This window comes from Caenorhabditis briggsae (assembly GCF_000004555.2).
Source record: "Caenorhabditis briggsae complete genome, chrV, whole genome shotgun sequence".
NCBI lineage: Eukaryota > Metazoa > Nematoda > Chromadorea > Rhabditida > Rhabditidae > Caenorhabditis > Caenorhabditis briggsae.
The window spans coordinates 11,533,234-11,553,878 of record NC_013488.2 but is presented as its reverse complement, the minus strand read 5'-3'; the positions used below and the strand labels follow the sequence as shown (position 1 = coordinate 11,553,878).

At 37.1% G+C, this 20,645-nt stretch overlaps 7 protein-coding genes across 7 annotated transcripts in view; 4 read left to right on the top strand and 3 right to left on the bottom strand.

Annotated features, from left to right (window-relative positions):
* Positions 1-895, top strand: part of CBG09332 — a gene marked incomplete at both ends in the record, with an annotated part of 3,105 nt that extends 2,210 nt beyond the window's left edge. Inside the window, 3 exons of the mRNA XM_045237729.1 lie at positions 270-466; positions 510-584; positions 889-895. Of these exons, the coding sequence (XP_045094073.1) occupies positions 270-466; positions 510-584; positions 889-895 (279 nt within the window). The remainder of the gene's footprint in view (positions 1-269; positions 467-509; positions 585-888) is intronic.
* Positions 896-2,926: 2,031 nt separating this feature from the next.
* CBG09333 lies at positions 2,927-3,457 on the bottom strand (the record flags this gene model as incomplete). Its single annotated transcript, XM_002636828.2, has 1 exon — positions 2,927-3,457. The coding sequence occupies one exon, from the start codon at positions 3,455-3,457 to the stop codon at positions 2,927-2,929; it is 531 nt and encodes a 176-aa protein (XP_002636874.2).
* Positions 3,458-4,468: 1,011 nt separating this feature from the next.
* Positions 4,469-7,371, top strand: CBG09334 (the record flags this gene model as incomplete). The annotated part of the gene is made up of 5 exons (XM_002636829.1): positions 4,469-4,532; positions 5,387-5,492; positions 5,570-5,964; positions 6,008-6,676; positions 6,722-7,371. 5 exons carry the CDS (start codon positions 4,469-4,471, stop codon positions 7,369-7,371), a joined length of 1,884 nt encoding a protein of 627 aa, XP_002636875.1.
* A 549-nt stretch (positions 7,372-7,920) lies between these two features.
* On the top strand, positions 7,921-9,367 carry CBG09335 (the record flags this gene model as incomplete). The annotated part of the gene is made up of 5 exons (XM_002636830.1): positions 7,921-7,981; positions 8,723-8,809; positions 8,855-8,940; positions 8,993-9,081; positions 9,133-9,367. The coding sequence occupies 5 exons, from the start codon at positions 7,921-7,923 to the stop codon at positions 9,365-9,367; spliced, it is 558 nt and encodes a 185-aa protein (XP_002636876.1).
* A 149-nt stretch (positions 9,368-9,516) lies between these two features.
* On the bottom strand, positions 9,517-10,924 carry CBG09336 (the record flags this gene model as incomplete). Its single annotated transcript, XM_002636831.2, has 5 exons — positions 9,517-9,863; positions 9,911-10,097; positions 10,145-10,562; positions 10,610-10,795; positions 10,851-10,924. The coding sequence occupies 5 exons, from the start codon at positions 10,922-10,924 to the stop codon at positions 9,517-9,519; spliced, it is 1,212 nt and encodes a 403-aa protein (XP_002636877.2).
* An 819-nt stretch (positions 10,925-11,743) lies between these two features.
* CBG09337 lies at positions 11,744-13,588 on the bottom strand (the record flags this gene model as incomplete). Its single annotated transcript, XM_045237728.1, has 9 exons — positions 11,744-11,903; positions 11,950-12,164; positions 12,216-12,265; positions 12,313-12,643; positions 12,691-12,857; positions 12,909-12,978; positions 13,161-13,265; positions 13,309-13,438; positions 13,488-13,588. The coding sequence occupies 9 exons, from the start codon at positions 13,586-13,588 to the stop codon at positions 11,744-11,746; spliced, it is 1,329 nt and encodes a 442-aa protein (XP_045094072.1).
* Positions 13,589-15,067: 1,479 nt separating this feature from the next.
* Positions 15,068-18,466, top strand: CBG27114 (the record flags this gene model as incomplete). Its single annotated transcript, XM_045237727.1, has 2 exons — positions 15,068-15,155; positions 18,387-18,466. The coding sequence occupies 2 exons, from the start codon at positions 15,068-15,070 to the stop codon at positions 18,464-18,466; spliced, it is 168 nt and encodes a 55-aa protein (XP_045098931.1).
* Between the last annotated feature and the right edge of the window lie 2,179 nt (positions 18,467-20,645).

Here is a 20,645-nt window from a genome sequence, read left to right as displayed (position 1 = left end):
GCCCGCTGCCGTGGCCTAGGTTTCTCACTGAAAATCCTCGTCCCCCGGCGGCACCTTTTTTTTGAATTTTCTTCCTTTTCAACGGCGTTTTTTGGGAATTTCGGATTTTTTTTGAATTTTTTCGCAATAATATTCGGAAAATAGATAACTTTTAACACATTTTAATGCAATAAAAATTTTTGGTCGGAGTCCCCCTTTAATGTAATTCAATACATGAAAGTTATAGCACTTTTTGCTTAGACTTCTAATCTTTATTAAATTATTTCCAGGCCACTAAATTGGCATTGATCAACTACGTGAAAAGGCTTGAAAAAACCTCTAATATTGAAATTGTACCAAAGCACTTGGAAAACCCGTGGAGCTATAACATATTCAACAAGTTGTGCCGTCTCATCGTAAAGAAAATCGTAAAGAAAGATCGTGATCAGGCTAAAGATATTATATGTGGATGGGAAGCAGCTTATAAGTAAGATATAATCACTGATTTGGAGATTTTTACTTGTTTTTAGATTCCACGTTAAAGGTTGGACCCAAAATGACCTTTCTGTTGAGGATGTGAAATTTTTACTTCCTTTTGTTTTTCGGTAAGTCAAAGATTTGTTTATTTGGATTATTATTTTTAGATTCATCGACATTGTTGTTGAGGAGCTGAACCTCAATAATGAAATGGTCACCTATGTTCAAGATAACTTGTTCACTATTAATATCAATGAAATTGCAGCCGAAATCTATGAGGTTATTATTAAAACAAAATATATTAGTTTATAATTTATATATTTATAGGAGTCAAACAGAGGTAAAATCACTCAGCTCCTACAAAATTTAAAGATGAGAAAAGACTTGGTAAATTTTATTTCTTTTTATTCAATTTAAACAACTAAATTTTAGCTCGTGAAACTGAATGTATTATATAAGAGCAAATATGGTGAAGATCTTGCCGATGTTCTATTCAGAAGCAAAGATGAATTAAAAAAATTTCTTGGTATTAAAGTTATGTTGTGAATAAATGTATTGATAATATAAATTTGGATCGAAATCATCTATCTAATCAAGTCCAAATTTACAATTCCTACTTCTCTTGATAGTATCTTTTCCGGTAAAGTGTCTCGCATGAAAACACCGCGGAAGTTCTTGATTTCCAAAAGTTCTACCAATTCTAGTAGATCTAGATTTGTCAGAGGTTTCAAATTTTTTTCTAGCTTCACCATTTATTGAACATTAATTTTATTAAAAAAATGACGATACCACTTTTTCAATAAAATCGACATCCATCGACATCCACTGATTTTCTAAAAAGTGAGGAAGTGATACATTTTCGAGCATTTAAGCATGAAAATGAGAAATAGAAAATAAAATCAACATCCAAGCAAAAAATTGATCGAAAATGCAGAAAAATTATTGAAAATAAGCACTTTTTAGTGCTCCAAAAATTGACTCATTTCACACTTTTTACGAAAAAAGTGTTGTAAATGAGGTAATTCTCTGACTGCAGAGAATGAAAATGTGTTGAAATGACTGAAATGTCGAAAACGGTATTATAATCCCTTGTTCCTATACTACTATTCCGATACTAGAAAACTGCAAATCAGAGATCTTCTTTTTACATTTTACAATGAAAAAATGCAGAGTTGAGTAAATTTGCCGATGCCATCATAGTTGCAGTGGTGAGTCGAAAAATTTCATCCATAACGGAGTAGTTTGTCTAGTGTTTCAGATGTGGAGTTCCACAATTTGTAGACAGTCAACAACTGAAAACAAAATGAAGGAAGTCAAAATGTGACAATGGGAAAGGAATCAAGAAATCAGGATGGGAACGAATAATTGAGAAGAAAAACATGAAAAGAAGACTTTTGATAACTGAATGAGGGGTTTGCAAAGTTCGCTGATCATGGATTTGTTCGAACGCTAATTTCTTTCAAACCTTGAAAAAATCTAGAACCTAAAAACATTGTAAGAATATTGAGATATGCTAAATTCTGATAATTGCATACTTCTAAACCCTGGTGGTCTTTCGCGATCATAGTTTTTTTAAATCAATATTTTTGTACCACCTACATCAGATTTTCAATGAGTACTACAAAATTATATTTTGTAGCAAACTGTACCTTGTCTATGAACAACGTTACAGACCCGGACCAACCACTTTATGATGTACAACTTCGCTCATAAAAAGATACAGTTTTCCAAATTGTATCGTTTTGTAATACTTGTTGAGTTTTATCATATCAATTCTAGTTGTATAATGCTTCTAGTTGTAATAATGCTTCTGAAAGAAACTAGGTCAGGACCTGCCAGGGCACGTTTTATGTCCGTTTTCAAGTATTCTAAGACCCAAGAATAACGAAATTCTTCAAATTCCTTGAATTCCTTATATAAGCGCAGTCCTTAAAAACCTAAATGTGAAAAGAAATACATTGTCGCTCAATAAGTACAAATAGTTATACAAAAACATATTTGGGTCAGTTGGTTTTGTCCCGTTTTGCCCCGTTTTGATTTTCAGGAGTCTGGTGCTCGACTGTAAAGTTTTTGATCACTTTGAAGCTTTTGGACAGTTTAAAGCATGCCTAGATTGAAAACTTTGCATCCGCAGAATTTTTTGAAAATTCCTTGTTTTTCAGCTTTTTACTGAGTTCTGAAAGGCACTTGTTTTTTGAGGTTTTCAGTACAAAATAGGGCCAAACAGGGGTTCCTTTTAAAAAATCGGCAAATATGTAGCTGATAATCTGGGAATTCTCAAAAAAAATTCTGTTAATGCGAAGATTCCACGTTTTCCACTCTCCAGAATTTTCAAAGTGATTGGAAGCTAGACAGCCGAGCTCCAGACTTCTGAAAATCGTCAAAATGGCCGAAAATCAAATGAAAATATGTTTTTGCATATCTTAATGACCGGTACAGTGTTTTGTTTGTAATAATAAAATAGTGTTTTTTATAAAGTGATAGCTGTGCGAAATAGAAATTCTCTTTCCTCTACGCTCCAAGAGAATATGTTTTTCTGTCCATTCTCTTGGGGATGCAGGCATCCTTGGGCTCTCGGCACATCCTTGATGTATCGTTGTAGACCTGCCAGCGATCTCCATCTCCCTCTTGCTTGAATCTCCTCCATTGAATATCCTGTCGCCCTCATGTGATTCGCTCCTCCTCTCCGGAAAGCGTGATGGGTGGCTCCAGATTTCCCAATTGCCGCCAGCATCTTAGTGGCTAGTGCAGAGATCGACGATTTCGTCAGTTTCTTTGAGCCATCAAGATTCGAGAAAACGTACGGGCACTTTTCTCTTGAGTGAATCCTCCATCTACACATGAGAATATCCGCGTCACTTCCTGGATCATAGTTGAAGAACGATGATCGTTCTAGTCTCAACTGGTCATTCTTGGCCTTCTCCACGTGTACCTCAATCATCCCATCTTTTTGCGTCACTCCTTCCCACTTGATCTCGGCGGCTTCCGAAGCTCTCAGCATGACGTGAAAGGAAAAGATTGCTTCCTTCCTCTTTGACTTGATTACGTCCGAAACGAAAGTTGCTCCGATGGCCGAAATTACTTGGTTTGCAGCTTGATGTGCAGCCGATATCTTCGACAGCGCGCTGCTTCCAATTCCTTTCTCTTGATCGACCAAATACAACAAAGAGGAAGACTCATTCAACGGAAGTCTCTTCTCAATTATCCAATCCTTCCTCCTCTTGTTCTCTGCTTTATAAGACAGAGCAGTGGACGAGGCCTTAGATTCCAGTGGAGCCGCTTTGAGCTTGTCCAGGTGCGTCTGGAATTCTTTCCCTGCTTGTCTCTCGATCTCTTCGATGTAGTCCTTTTTGGGGCCTTCTGAAAATTAGTTTATAAACTCTTTTGCCCTTCTTTATTCCTCTTCCCCGGGCGGGCGGGCTGGGACCCTCGTTAAAATTACGTAGAATGGTTTGAAAACTCCGTTTTCACGCCCGGCGGTCGTGATCGTTGCGAGACCATAAGCCGCCGAAAGTCTATGCGCCTTTAACTCTCGCGCGCCTCTTTCTCCGTTCTTCAACGAAAAACATAATATTCCGTGATTTGTTTAAATGTCCAGTTTTCTGAACTCATGGAGAAACCACAACAAGTAAGATAAACAAGTCAATCTAGTTTTCTTTTTCCAGCTCGTACTAAATGCAAACTTTCCCTTTTTACTCAAATCGACACACTAATACTACAAGAATTAATCAGATTTCGCGGACAAAACGAATGAATCCAATAAATGCGCAAAAGTATGAAAGAAAATGAAATGCATATTTATTGTTCTTGACGAATACCTCAACGAAAAAATGAACGACGATATCGTCATAAAACACGTTGTGTTGTCTGAGGATGAATGAAAAGAGGTGGAGAGAGAGTTTCAAGACAATACAACTATACAGTACGTCCGGTAGCGAAAATGGATACAAAAGAGTGAACAAAACGATCAGTCGCGCGCGGAAAGCAGAAGAAGAAACTCTTCTCCTGAAAGATGCTTCTTTTACTTCTGAAAGTCTACTTTCTATTCTCGATCTGCATTCCAACCATTTACGCACGTATGTTTTTTTTCTTAATTTATGGCTAAGGCTAAGAATTCTGAGAATCTGCTCATGAAACAAGAAACTGATAAAACTTGAGTGATCGAAAATCTGGAAAATTACTGGCTTTCTTACATGGTTACTATCGAAACTGAAATATCGAATGAAAGAAAAATTATTTGAAAAACTGTACTAATTCAAAGTTTGGATTGGAAAAACATTATATAATTTTATGAAAGATCATTGTGCAGATCGTAGTTATTTTGATTATCTTAGCTAGTGTACAAGAAATGCAAAAAAAGTCGGTCAAAAAAAATTCCTGTGATTTTATGAGAATTTTTTTCCGAATTGAGTTCCAAGAACTGAGAAAATTGAGTTAGAATGCCGAAATGAAAACGAAAAAAAAAGCTCTCCAGCGAATCCAACATTTGGTTATTTTTGTGAAAATATTCAAAAAGTTCCTGGAGTATGTGCAACTTTTTGTTTTCGTTGAGCAACTCCTGGAAAATGTTTATTGATTCATAGAGATACCTTTTTCAAATACAATTATTTTGTGCTACTGGTTGAGTTCTATCGCATCTATTTTGTTGATCAAAAAATCGCGGCTCTAAATAAACAATGGCAGGGCTCGCGAAGACCCGCCAGGAGCCCGTTTTACAAGTATAGCCATACTTAGGTCGCCATTCTAACTCTAGTTTTCTTGGTACATAAAAAACATATTGAACATTTTCAATTGAAAAAATGTGGTCATGATTTAGTGCTGCTCATTTGCCTAGTGCAGCTAGTTTTTTTTTAAACTGGTTTTAAATGGATCCATTTCAAAAATTATCAAAAAAAATAGTCATCAGTGTCAAAAGTCTGTTGTTTTCCAGAATTCTACAGAGGAGAACTTGAACCACGGTACAGTAGGAAAACTCCATTCAGACAACAAACAGACATTCCGGATCCAGTTTTTGGAATAGGACATGGAATTCGAAGGTATTGTTGAGTCATTTTCTTTTGATGATGATGATAGTTATAACACATTCAAAGTCTGGGAACTCATTGAATTTCAGGTTCAGTGGAGACAAATCATCACGCGAGGAGCAGCCGCTAAGTCCTTTTTTTGGGGAACCAAGAGAGCCAGGAAGACGAAATTCTGGAAGGGAGGATGGACGAGATTACGAGGAGAATGGTGAAGATGAGAGTCGATTTGGGAGAAGCAGAAGACCATTTGGTTTTGGACGACATGGACCTCCAGATGATCAAGAAGGGAGGGATGGTCCCTTTCAGAGAGGAAATCATGATTTCAGCCGGCCGAATCTCCCAGATCCGTCAGTTGTTAAGGAACGATTTGATAAAGAGAGAAATGGAAAGAATCAGAGAAGCGAAGAAGATGGCGAAGAGGAGAATCATCAGAAGCCGACAAGCAGAAGGGAAAGGCCAGAAGAAGAAGATGGTCATCACAAAGGTAAGTTCACAAAGCTTTCAGCTCTAAAAATGTATTAATTTAGTTGAAGAGGAAGAAGAAGAAGAGCGTCGTCCCAGAAGACCGCCACCAAGAAACAAAGAAAATTATGAAGATGAAGAAGAAGAAGGTCGTGGGAGAAATTACAGACCTCGTCATGAAGATTCCGATCGTCCACGCCAACACTATCGCGGCCGCGAACCGGACTCGGAAACTGAAAATATTGCCGAAACGCCTTCGAAAGTGGTCGGTCTGAACATGCAGATGGTAGCTGGAGTATATCCGAAAGAAAAGAAAGGACCAGTAGTTGAGGATGTGGACAAAAGAGGAGGACGATTCGTGGATAAGCCCGACGAAAAAGAGCAACAAAAGTTTTTTCGGGGTTCCGAGCCAGACGAAGACGAGGATCGGTCTGAGCAGCATAGGAAGGGAGGGAGAGAACAAAAGCACAAAGAGCCAAGAGATAGACGACCAGCTAGAGGAGATTCTGGAGAATCTGAGAAAGGAAGCCGAGGAGAAAAGTTTGAAGATAGGGATGGACGGCAAGGAAATCAAGAAGGAAGAGACGAAAAAAGACGTGACGGAAGACAAGAAGAATCCGGTGAAAAGCCAGGTCGAGAAGAGCAAAGAGGACCACAAGGACCCCCTCCCCAACAAGCTCCACCACCTCCCAAGCCCCAAATCCCTCCGTTCCCTGCTTTCCCCAAGTTCCCATGTAAGTTGAAATGAGTTTTAATTAAGCAAAAATTCAAATTTTCAGCATTCGGAGGATTCAAACCTTTCCAACCAGACTTCCCAACTCGATCATTCGGTGGTAATGGCGGTTTTGCGGGTGGTCCTTGGAACGAATCTGGAAGACCTTCCGGACGCAAAACAACGTCTGGAGAAGACGTTGGCTCGAGTGAAGACCGATCTGGCCAGGACGGACGACGTGTTCACCAACAAAACACACCTTCTGCTTCATCCGACAATTCGGGTTCCCATGATGGCACTGCCGAACGGAGACATTCCACCAGCGATAACAGCAAGGAAAATGAGAGAGGAAGAAAAGAAGGAGAACATGAAAATGAAGGACAAGATCGTACCGGACAAAGAGATGAGCATAGAGAAGAGAATCGAGAAGAAGTCCCGGAAAAAGTAAGTCAGGGAAATCCACCACCACAAGGCCCACCATCAGCACGAAAGGAATTCCCGACTCCAGGAAGATTTGTAACCAACATTCGAGCGAAGAAATCAGGAGAGATTCTAGATGCAACGACTGCTCCTTCAACAACATCCACAACATCTAGTGCTATCACATTTCCAGTAATTTCCACGACAACACTTCCTTCAACTGGAATCATGCTACCAACAGAAGCAATTGTTACCAAACTCCGATCCATTGTAAATCAAAGAATTAAAGTTGTGTAATTTCCCAAAATATTTCGATATTATTTTGAACTGATCTCTATTTTTCAGTTCAACCTCTAAATCAACTCTATTTATATATTCTTGTATATTACTGTACTTCTTAAAGTTTGCAAATAAAGAAACTGTTGAGATCATTACAAGAATGCAAGCACAACGAAAGCGAAAAAAAAAGAAAAAGTAATTCCGGAATGTTTTGCAATTGGAGAAAAATTGATCTCCGAAATGAAATTTTGTTTTTTATCGTTCTCAATTAACTTCTTTCATCTGAAAATCCATAGAGACCAATGCCTTGCTTCCTTCTGGCTACTCATCCGTAATACACAAACCACTAAATAAAAGTACATATCGTTGGTGGTTAATGTTGTATATCACTTGTTGTAGTACACATAAATAAACCATATGCTTTTGTACTTCTAGTTAGTTACTGTCCTACAACAAAAAATGGGCGGAGATTAGAAAAAAAGAAGTGGTAGAAGGAGGAAGAAGAAGAAGAAGAAGCTGTGGGAAAACGGACAGTAGAAGAAGAATTCGAAGTGACGAAGGTTTGACATGCCTATTCCCACTGCATATATCCTTTTTTATTTACTGGTACTGGTGATGACTTCAATTGGTGAGTGTCCTTGAAATGCTTTTTCTTTGAAAAACGATTGTGATAAAAATAGGAATGTATTGTTTTCCGTATTTTCAGTAAGCGAGTTCCTGGAAAACGAACTCTATTTTCACAGGAAAAATTGGATTTAATTTGAAAAAAGTACAACCAGCAGTGATTTCATGGAAAAATAACAATGTTTTTTCTTTCTAAAATTCAATCAAAAATGATATTTCGGTTGTAACCAAAACTTAAAAACTTCAAAGATCAAAACTGAGTTATCATGCTTGTCTAAAAAAACCGATCCTGTAGAGAAGAAAAACGCCAGTGGCAGTGGCGGAAGGTCCCACAACGACAACTACCGTTACCTGAAAAATTATTTTTTCTCGATTACTATTGCTTTTCGTTGATTTTTCTGATGTTTTCCCCAAGGAAGTTGGAAAATGATCATTTTTAATTGTGAATAAATTGACTGAAAACGCACAAAAATCGAAGTAAAAATCTGGAAAATAAACATATTTTTAGGTTACGGTAGTTGTTGTTGTGGAACCGGCGTTTCTCTTCCACAGTTCCGATTTTTTGTATCAGAATAATTTTTCGGTTGGAATCAATAATTCAAACTTCTAAAATACAAATTGAGTTCGTACCTCATTTGAATACTGTTCAAACCTGTCAAATAAAAAAATGGACCTAATTTTTGTTTTTGAAACTACTGCAAATTGGCTTTCAAATCAAGCTGATCCTTTTTTTTCTCATTTCAAGATTGTCGAGCATTTGGTCAACGAGTTGAATACCAATATGAATTCGACCCAAAAAGAGATATTCATCCGAGAGTTCATGTGAAATTCGGTAAGAATTCCAAAATCTCTATTTTTCTTTGACCCAAATATTCAGATGACGTTACCGATGAAACCGAATTGATGCGAATTTTCAATCATCGAAAGTCATCAGAAGTACGCAAATCACCGTCGCGTTATGAGGTTCAATCTTTATTCTTTTTCTATTACGGTACCATTGTTTTTTTTGTTACAGCACACCCCATCGACTTCTCCTTTCTTCGAAGATAACGACCGTTTTATGGTACCTTTCGAGGAAATGGATCGCGGGAATCGAGATGCTGGGTAAGTGGGTACAAGAAAGAAAATATATTAAAAAGGAACAAAAAGTTTCAGATGGCGGAACGTTCCATTTGCGGAGAATCGGCAATGGCATCGAGAATTCTTGAACCTTCCTATTCATAAGTTCGTTCAACCCGATTCCCAGGATGATCTTGCTGAACAGATGGCCTCGTTCCTTCGACGTCAATCTGAATCCATTTTATCCAGACACTTCCCAACAGTTCCACTTCATCACTTCTCCGATCCACCCGAATTTATGATAACTCCTATGCCCAAGTTTGCTTTTTAAAATTAAATTATGTATATATTTATGTATTGTCTGAGAACACGAAAAAATGCAACTGATATTTAAAAAAAGAATAATAGCAAAAAATCCTACACAAAGAACTACTGTACACGTAAAGTGAAAGTGAACATGGAACAAAAAAAAATGGGTGTTTACTTCTTTCCAGTATAATAATGGGTTGGGACAAATGGCATTTTGACGACTTCAACTGGCGCCTGCTTGGCGCCGAAATCCACGATGAACTTGGTTCCTTCCTTTGAATGTGATTTGTCAACGTACGCGATGGCGATATTCTTGCCAAGCGTTGGTGAAGGGCATCCAGAAGTAACGAATCCGATTGCACATTTGTCAAGAGGATCGATGAGTGGAAGATGAGATCTTGGACATCTTCCTGGTTGGGCGAGAAGTCCCACTCGACGTTTTGGCCAACTCTTCTCCTTCAGTTGTTTCACAATCTTTTCAGCTCCAGGGAAATCGAGGGTTTCACGACGGCGCTTGGCTGGAGTATGATTTTTTGTAAACTTTCCACATATAGATTCAACTAACCAACTACAAAGGCAAGTCCAGCTTCGATTGGGGTAGTGTTCTCATCAATATCAGATCCATATAGACACAAACCAGCTTCTAGGCGAAGAGCATCACGAGCTCCCAGTCCTGCGAGCTTTACTTTACCAGCTTGAGAAGCGAGAAGACGGTCGACAAGCTGTTCAGCTTTCGTTGGATCAACAGAAATCTAGAAACGTTGCTTCAACATTTCATATATTTTTTCAGTTAACTCACTTCAACTCCATCCTCTCCGGTGTACCCACATCTTGTGACACGGCATCCATCAATTCCGAATACACTTCCAACGGTGGTTTTCATGAAAGTTAGTTTCGACAAATCGATATCCGTTCCTTCTTGAAGAACTTTAGCCATCTCTGGTCCCTGTACCGCAACAAGTCCTCGGTTATCAAGTGTTTCAATTTTCACATCTTTTCCTTTTGCTCTCCAAGCAGCTGCATTTTCTAGAAGATATGGAAGATCCTTGTCAATGCAACCTGCGTTTGTAACGAGGAAAAGGAAGTCTTTGTCGGTTTTCATAATAATCAAATCGTCTTTGATTCCTCCCTTTTCATTGGTGAATACCGAAAGTGTTCCGCTGTTTTCCTGAAGTCCTTGAACGTCGGCAGTGGTCAGACTTTCAATGAATGCTACTCTGAATCACTGAACGATTGTTGATCTTTCGATTCCGAAATCGATTACCTGTCTTTTCCAGTGATATGAGTTTGAAGCATATGAGAAACATCAAACAAACTGACGTGCTTTCTCGTATGAATCGTTGACTCTTTGATCGACAAGTCTCCGTACTGGGTTGGCATATCGTAGCCGGCAAATTCCACAAGTTTTCCACCATGCTTCTTATGAGTCTCAATTAAGCAGGTCTGCTTTCTGGAATTTTGTTTTTTTCTGAATTGAAGAACAGCCAAATATTTGAACGGCTTACCCTGAGACTTCAGTTGTTCTGGAGAAGCATCGTGTGGCTCTCAAAAGCACGGATCTTGACACCAATCGATTCATCGAGAAGGCCTGCAAACAAACAAAAAGGTTGTGAGTGCGACTGGACGCTTATCAGAATGCAAAAAAGACATTGACAGTCACGTTGTGAAGTGGTGATAAAATGCGAAACATAATCAAAACGCTGAGAAGAGAAAAAAACAGTAGATTTCCACTAATCGCGCCACTTTCGTTGTTTTTCGGTGAAAAGGTTCTTCTTCCATTGCGAAACTTTTTTTCAGATCCTTTTTTACAGTATTGAACAAAATTATTGAGTGTTTTTCCTTTTTATTGATTAGCTGGTAAATTTTTATTCCACCAAGTATTCAGCTTCAAAACGATAAAATTTGCAAAAAAATTATTAAAATAATTTCCAGGTGTAGATTTACGGTAAACAGCGCGAGATACCGGGATCTCGGAGCATCGTTGTCAAATAATAAAATCGTTGTTGAATAATTTTCGCGAATTCTTCGATTTTATATTGAAAAAGTAATGTATTTATATAGAGAAAAGTTCAGGTAGGCATTAATAGCTCAGTTTTCAAACGTACAGACAAAATAAAGCCATAGCATTGATAAAGTACGCCAGTTTGTAATGTGTTTAGATGCATTGTTTAGAGAGCATTGAATCATGAAAATGGTAAGCGTGCGTGAAAAGATAATTGTGTAGTAGTAGAGATTTCAAAATTCAGATACAATATTTCCAGCATTCAGTAGAGAGAGAGACCTGTTTCGAAAGGGTTGATGGTGCGTCGATAAGAACAGAGAAATGATTATGGTTCGGAAAGAGATTATAATGTCAATTAGAGGATTCTCTAGAGAATTTGTGCATTTTTGTATAGCTTTAGGCCTCATTTGAGAAGCGAATAGTGTCGTCATCAAAGCAATTATCTTGAAATATCAAGCGAACGAAAGGACGTTCAGTTGCCAAAAGTTGATAGCAGAATGGGCAAACAGGGTCGTAGCGACAGGTACCTTGAGGAAGTGGGATTCGCGACCAGTAGCTGAAAATTCACTTTTCAAAAGTTCCATTTTCATTGCAAAACTTACAGAACAGTTTGTTTACTAGCCATATGTCCACATGGATTGAAAGCATGATCTAGAACACCAGGGTCCAAATGGAACGATGGCTCCATTCCCATGGATAATTGTACTATTCGGTCTGATTCGACAAGACAAATCGGGCATTTTCCACCTCTTTGACCACTGTTCACATGAACTCCCCATTCATGTTTTCCCTGTACATGACCGCATTGAAGATACACCTAGAATCATTTTTCATGGAATCATTTCTGAATCTTATGCTGTGAACTCACATATGGTTGTCGTCTGTTCACCTGTCGCCCGTTCCTTTTCTTTGGGATAACTAGAGTATTCAAGTTGACTGGACACTGTGGTCTTCAGCGTTCAAACGATCTAACGCCATTTCCAATTCTCTCATTTTTGGAGATCTTTCCAGCCCATCAGCTGTTCTCCATAGAATTGTAGCACCGCATAAATCAATCAAAGTTCCATCTTGAAGCATGTTGGTCCATTCAGGAACATATACTCCTTTGGCAGAACTGCTCCTTGTGACACGTGGCTCGTAAACGTCTCCATTGATGGAAACTTCTCTCCATTTGTACATTGGTTTCTCGACAGTGTCGTCCAGAAGATCATCTTTATTTGGATGAAGGATGAGGACTCCATTTGTTGTCAATCCATCAACTTCTCCGCTTGGTTTGGTCCATTTTAATGATTTTTGCTGAAAATTAAAACATTATTTTCTCAAAAATCTAGAAAAAAACCAACATTAATAGAGATATTCTGATGACAATCAAAGCCAGCTGCATACAAAAATGCCTTGTTGGAATTCTCGCGATCAATGAGAATACGGCAAGCGAATCGACTGATCGTGGAAGTTCTGTCTCCTTTCTCGAGAAGTTCAATTTGTGGACGAGATGGTACTGCAGTCTCTGCTGGAATATGATTTTCGATTGATTTAACACCTCATTGTCTTTAAAGCTCACAATTCTCCGGATGGAACATCCACGTATCGATCACAGTGAAATCGATTTGATCATCAGATGCACGCCCAATCTGAAATTTAAGAAAAATAAATATATTGTCTATTCAAAATAATCGCGCGGATGAACGAGTAAAAAAACGTGTAGAGAGTCTCCAAACCTGTAGAGGCGCTGTAGAGACGCAGACATTTTTACTCGTTCACTCGCGCGATTATTTTGAATAGACAATACTGAAATTTAACGAAAATCAAGTACCTGAAACATATCCTTCGTTGAATCCGGTTCATATTCAACGACCACTGACTTATTATGATCACTGTGAAATGAAACTGTGTGGCGAGTTTTATCTTTGATGAGCTGCTTAAAATTTAGATTGATTCCAGTTATCCTAGTATCAAAAAACCTTATTGTCAGAAGATGTCGTTGTATGACTTGTCAACTTCTTAATTCCGTTTGCTACATCTCGCCGTTTTAGAACTTTTTTCGTCAGGTATCGTTTAGAAGTTGATCGGTTTTCAGCTTGACCGTTGAATCTTGAAGTTTTGAAAGTATGTACTGTAAATTTGAATTCTAATAACTCACCCTAGAAGAATGAGTTCTCCATAGATATCATCATCAAATAACGCCTCATTTGAGTATGCTGGTGGACTCGGTGTATCGTTATCCACTCCACTGTCCACCATTTCACTGGAAAAAATATAGATGATTCATTTGGAAAGAAGGAAACAAAAAATGACGAATCAAAAAGAAAAAGAAGTGAGCTAGAACAGAATGAAGCTGAAAACGGAAAAGAAATTGTTGGTTTCAACTGCGAGATTTGTTGCCAATGGAAACCGGAGAGGCTCCAGAGAGAAGTCGTTTTTTTTCTTTTCGTTTTGTTTTTTGTTCTAAGAAAATTTCGAGTTCCGATGTTTTGTGTGGTTTCCATGGACTTTCAACAAAAAAATGAATCACCAAACATGAAAATATATTAATTCTGTTTTTTTGTTGACATATTCAGAGTCATCTCGAAAAGTTTTAATGTGAATTTTATTATAAAATCTTAAGCTTCAAATGAAATTCAATTTTTTCTTTGATAATGGTGTCTTGTTTTAATTAAAACCAAGCCACCTGGTTGTCACTGGACAGGAGCAATCCCAAAAAAAAAACTAAATGAACCATCATAAAATCACCAACTTATTCGTGGTTTGAAGATTTTGATACCTCTCACAGAAAATTTAGAAAATTGAGCTCAAAGTGCAAGGCTAGAACGGGCTTATATTACAGTTTCTACGATATATGGCGCCCTTCAAAGCCGGGTGACCAGCGCCGTACTAACACAATATATAAACGAGTTTATGAATAGCCAGGAGACGAAAGAAAAAGTGGAAGGAAGAGGAAAAAGAAGGAAGAGGAATAGATGAAGGGGAAATTGTGTAGAGTGACTGACATTCCGACTGGATTGGATTCCTCTCTTTTACTTTTCAATACATTTCAGTTTCAGGGAAATGCGCTCCAATGAAGTCCTGCTGGACCAAAAGAGAAACAAATTGAGTGAAGAAGGATGTTGATCCGTGTATTAATTTGAAATTGAGTTTTGAGCACGAGTTTTGAGCACGATTTGAGCACGAGCAGGTGGTTCTAGGGCTACGGTAGATTATAAAATTAAGAGAAATGGCTATAATATGTAAGAGGAAATAGGAGTATCGCTAGATAAAGGATAATTTTTTCTGGATTACTGTAAATTTTGAAAATAAAACTTTGTGCATTTTTTAATGATTATAATTCATAAACCTGATATTTCCCCAATATAAAAAAGAAGAAAATATAATTGATGTTCATCTCAAAAAAAATCATTTGGATGATTCCGGCTGAACAATCAAACTGAATTGTGCAAAGCTCATGCTCACGGAAGTCACAAAATTGAAATCTCGCGACTTTCAGTTTTGATTTTTGAACAGAAACAAGTCATATGAGTTTACCTCACTATCAATTATTTTAGATCAGTAAAGAGCAAAGAGCTTGTGATAACAAATGACCAGGCGGGAGAACATTTAGAAAATAATAAAAAGTGTGAGAAGAAGAGGGAAATAAAAACTTGGAGGAGATATTGGAGGTGCTAGTAGTTGTGCCAGGTGGCCCATGACTATTAATTTATCGATGAGAAAAAGAAAAAGAAAAAGATGAGTGCTCGAACACAGGACACTGGACACCCCGAGGGCAATAAGAGGACACTACTGGGAGAGGTGACACACATACCACGTACACAAGGTGAGAAGAAACAGTGGAGAGATAGAGAGTGGAAGAGGAATATAGAAAGAAAGGAAAAACGGACAGTGTCTGACCGACAGGACAGGAAGAAGAAGGCCATTTACGTATGTCTGTTTGAGAGTGTCTGTCAGGACTGTCGAAATGAATAGAAGATTAATAGTAGCAGATGTTTAGACGGTGTGTTTTTTAATGAGAAAAAGAACTAGAAGTCGAAATTTTGACACAAAAATATTTTTGATTTTTTTGGACTGTCTCATGTTTCTCCTATGAGAAGACATTTTTTTAATAAACAATGTGTTCAGAATATGAAAAGTTTTGAAAGTGAGCAGGATTATTCAGAGGCCGTATTCATGAAATTTACTTTTGTAAATCATTTACTCTCAAAAAATCAACTGAATCATTTACCAAAAGGTAAATGGAAGCGTGAAAATGTACTGAAAATCGTTTTCCTATTTAAAAATAGTTTTCCTGTTTTTTAGATAGGAAAACGACTTTGAAATAGATTTTCTCAATTACTATAAACTGAAAGATGCTCATTTTTTGACAATTTACTTTAAATTCAATGCTCTATTCATTCATGTCATTTGTAACCAAAGTCATAATTTTCGAGCTGAACCGAAACGAATTATCTGTTTAAAGTTAGATAATATTGATGTTACAATACTATTCTTTCCATACATAACTTTTTTGGAATGAAAAGTTTCCAAAAAGTGGTTGTAAACAGCAAACGAAATTGGTACCCCTATTTACCAAAAAGAGGAGTATTTACCAAAAAGGAAATGATTTTCCTTTAATTTTCACGTTTTTCAGTTGATTTTTCGAGAGTAAATGATTTATTTTTTCCTTTTTTTCTCGTAACCTGTCAAAGATCTAAAAAAGTAGCCAGCTGATAAATTGTTTATCATGGTATCAGAAATTTTTTGTCAGTTGGCTCATTGTGTATATCTTGCATAGGAGTTGAGATAATTGAGCTCAAACTTGACAACTTGGGGCCCTTCTATTACAGGTTTTACAATAGATGCAAACCTCGAAAACAGAACATTTGCAAGCCAGATTGAACCATACCCATCGAACTAGAAAACCAAAACCTGACTAGTTGAAATATTCTACTGCTCTTAGAAAAAATCACATGATCCCAGCCCACTCAATATGCTTATTATTCAGAAATGCTGAAACTAAAAGTTTACACCCCAACGAGCCTGACAAACAAGATTTCGATTTTTTTTCGTGACTAAACACAAAATTCAGATAACGTGCTCTGTGACGTACATCTGTAATGTTTTTTGTTCTTCAAGCTACAACACTTTCACCAACCATACAACATTCAATTGTTCAGAAATGCTCAACTGGACGAGAGACCAGGTTTACTATTCTATTAGCACAAGTTGAGGACACACATCCGTTTTCAATTCAGGACAGGAAGGCACGGGATACTTTTTAGCTAATTGAACTTTCCGTGTCCTTTTTCTTTTCAATTGGTGCACTTTTTGTCGGCTCATGCTCACGAAGAGAAATCAATCTTTCAAAGAGGGTCCACCTTTGGGTTTAGAAAACTTTTGCTTTCAGGGGAATCGTTGGAATCCTACCTAATGGTAAAGTAGATACTATTTCTTTTAACATGTAAAACCTTATTGAAAAAAACATTCCATTTTTTTATTCATAAGAACCAATAGGGAATCGTCATAGGGACAATTCCTATGCAAGATATCAAAAATGTATCAACAGGAAAGACACTTCTGATATTATGATAAACAGTTTATCAGTTGACACATTTTTGATATCTTTCACAGGAATCGAGATTATTGAATTCAAAGTTGACGGTTTGGGTGGGCTTCTATTCGAAGAAATACGGTATGTGTTCAACTTTGGAAGGTATTAAATTGGAAATATGCAGCTGACAAATTCTCATAGACACTTCAAAAAAAGATACATAGACATAGAGTCTTAGACTAAGTGCTCTCACTCGGCGAGCACAAAGACACGGGTGGACCGCTTTGCAACGCGCCGCGCAAAAGCACGCGGAACAAGACTTTTCTCGTTTAGTACAAAATCTTGCGCGCCTTCTCTGTCCCTGTCCCGTTGTTGAATGTGAACACAACATAAATAACAAACAAAACGGCGCGGAGCCCTGGCACCAATGGTCCCAGTAATTGTTGGGTACGAATGTGGGAAAAAGGAGAAGAAGAAGAAGAAGTAGAAGGAGGAGGAGGAGGAGGAGGAGGAAAACCTTATTTTTTGAAAGCTATTTTTGGTAAGAACTTTTTTCTTCAATAGACTATACAGATTCTTAATAACGATCGCGTATTTATTTCGAATTTCTAACAAGGAAGTCTTCAAATATTCAGTTTTGATCATGAAGTAGACAGGTGCATTATCGATATTTTCGACCTCTGGGATTTTCATATTCTAAGAAAAAGCTAACTGTCTAGCTGGGCTAGTTTAATGAGGATAGAAGAAATAATGAAAGGTTTGAGCTCGGAAAACAGAAAATTGATTAAAACTTAGCAGGGATTTTCCAATATCTTCTCAAATATTGCGTTCTTCATCTAAAAGAGAGCTTTCTGAAAATCATCATCACGAGTTTGGTGTTTACCCCTGACGTGTCTAATCCCTGATATTTTGGACATGAGAGGAGGATGATGACGACGGAAGAAGGAGGATCCGTTTTTGAAAAAATTGATGGACTTTGAGGTCAAATGTGATTTGAATACATGCATCATACCATGTGGTTTTCTTATTAAGATGGAACGGATGTTCATCTTTAATTGGAAGAAACTAATTTTAGTGGAACGAAATTGGATTTTAGTCAATCATATAGTACTGTAATATGTGAGATTCGAAGTTTGCTTCAAATCATTCAAATTATGTCAATACATAATTACAACTACCGTGAAACCTGTAACAAAAGGGTACCCACTGTCAAGGTTGAGCTAACTATTCTTGGCTCCTAGGCAAGGTATCAAAAAAGTGTATACTGATGAAATGTTTCTAATATTTTGATAAGCAATTTATCAGTTAGCAACTCTTTTATAACTTTGACAGAAACCGAAATAAATTTTCTCGAAGTTAAAAGTTATGGAGCTCTTTTATTACAGGTCACAAACAAGATAAGCAAACGCATTTTACGAAAAAAATTCTGAATAAATTTTAAACTGGATATCCATTTTAGTGACCAACTAACAAGAAAGTTATTTTTATTCCTGTAAACCTGAATTTGTGAAATATTTTCAGATTGTGCTCATGAGCACGTCACTGGAGCAGTGTGCTCGTTAGAAAAGTGGACAACAGAGAGCAGAAGTTCCTTGAAGTGAATGTGAGAGCTATGTGATGTGTGAGATGGTGATAAATAATTGATAATGGGATAGTGGTACGAGTTGTTGGGTGACAAAAACCGAGTGTATTTGATGCTGGAGAGGAGAAACTATGTGCCCCAACTGACACTCCAGAAATAAAATTCCTATGAAAAATGGGAAAAGGAAAAAGAGATTTGAATGGGGGAAAGAAAAATGAAAAAAAAGAGACATGGGACATGGAAAGGAGAAAAAGAAAGACAGAAGATAGACTAAATCTGTGGAGCATATAAGCATAGGAATTCGTGAGAGATACTTTAAAACACGGAGACGAAAAACTTCTTGTTGCCTTGATGGCTGACCAGTCAAAAATAATTGGAGAAGGGAAACAAGCGTTCGTATATCAGAAATTTAGATATCACAAGGAAGTTGCCGTCTCCTGTGATCTGAAAATCTGAGATCTGAGCTCTGAAATTTTCTAAACAATATATAATTTTGTGTCTACGATATAGTGTTTTTCTCAAAAATAAAACGACATTTCTTATTTTTCTTTTGTCAAAAATTTTTTTTTGAAAAATGAAGAATGAGAAACTGGAGAGGAGTGAGCATTGAAGTTTATTTGTTCAAGAGTCCCTCTCCTTCTGCTTTTCCACTTGGTATTACAATTTTTGGTAGGCAAGAAAAGGAGAGGGCACGACATGGAGACGTAGAAGATAAAATATACATGAGTCAGGAATCGGATTGTGTGTTTTTTTGTTATTTTGTGCAAAATTTACGTTTTGAGTTTGACATCGAACAGAGTAGAACAATAAACAGACTGATAAGGAACGGTGGAAAGAGTTGGCATACACAAGACCCAAGTGATTGTAGTGAAGTAAAAAAGGAAGATAAATGTGTTTTACATTTTATGAACTAAAATAATTATTGTTTCGAAAATTTCAAAAACTAGAAGGGCGTAAGCCGCCAACAATCTGCCATGGCAACAAGATAGATTTATAATGGTTCCAATTTTGTAGCAAGAAGAATCCTTCAACATTTGTGAAGTCTGCTACAGTAATCCAATTGAATGCGAATTCTATTGAGAATTCTAAAAAGCGTTACAAGTACGAGTTTAATGAATATAGGTTTGAAAACAACAGATCCGACTTATCCAGAGAAATCAAAGTACGTCCTCCAACGTTTTCAAAGTGATTGGATCAAACGGTAGTGTAGGTTAGAGACGCAGATGACGAGATACTCTATCTGTCGGCGTCTCTTTGAAAGTTTCTGAAGTTTAGAACTCCTAATGGCTGTATCTCGGCTCCGTTTGAAGTTTTAAAGGAATTTGGAAGATCGGGAATTTTTGCGAATTTCTATTTTTTTCTGGCATGTTTAACTTTTTGAAGGGGGTCTCCGACTAAACAACTTATTATTTTTAAAATACATCAAATTATGTACAAAACATGTAGATTCTCACATAGCAGCAAACATTCAAAAAAGATTGTAAAACCTCGGTAGTACCAGGGATGAGAACTCGGAAAATATATGTCAAAACCGGTTTTTTTTTTTTTGAAAAATCTTGAAGTGTTGTGAAGAACTAGACCATTTCAAAACTTTTTTTCTAAAAAAAGTTGGATTCTGAACTACGAATTAGAGCCAGAAAACGAGTTCTCATTTGTAGCGGTTCTCATTTTCCGAGTTCTCTTCCTGGTACCGCCAAAACCTCGAAAATCGCTTCGAAAACTTTTTCGTGATTTTTCGAAGGAAAAATGTATGTTTTCTATGATTTTTTTGCAAAATTTTTAGACTTTTGAAGATTCTTTTTCAATTTTTCCGAAATTTTCGTCTGAATTTTGATGGGCTCGTGTTCGCGAAGGTTACTGTAGATTACTGTAGAAAGCCTTCCATTTTGTAGTTTTTTTTTTACAAACACAATCACGGAAAAATGCATATAAAACTGATTTTGTCTGAATTTTGGCGTGTTTGTGATTGCGAGAAAAAACTATAAAAGAAAATTAGCTTTTTACAGTAATCTACAGTAATCTTAGCGAACATTATCCTGTCGAATTTCAGACAAAAAAACACAGAAAAATCGGAAAATAATCTTCAGAAATACCGTAAAACCTCTAATAGAACGACACCCGGATCGTCCACTTTGAGCCTATATATCTCATTTTCTGTGAAAGATATCAAAAAGTGGTTAACGAGTAAAATGTTGCTG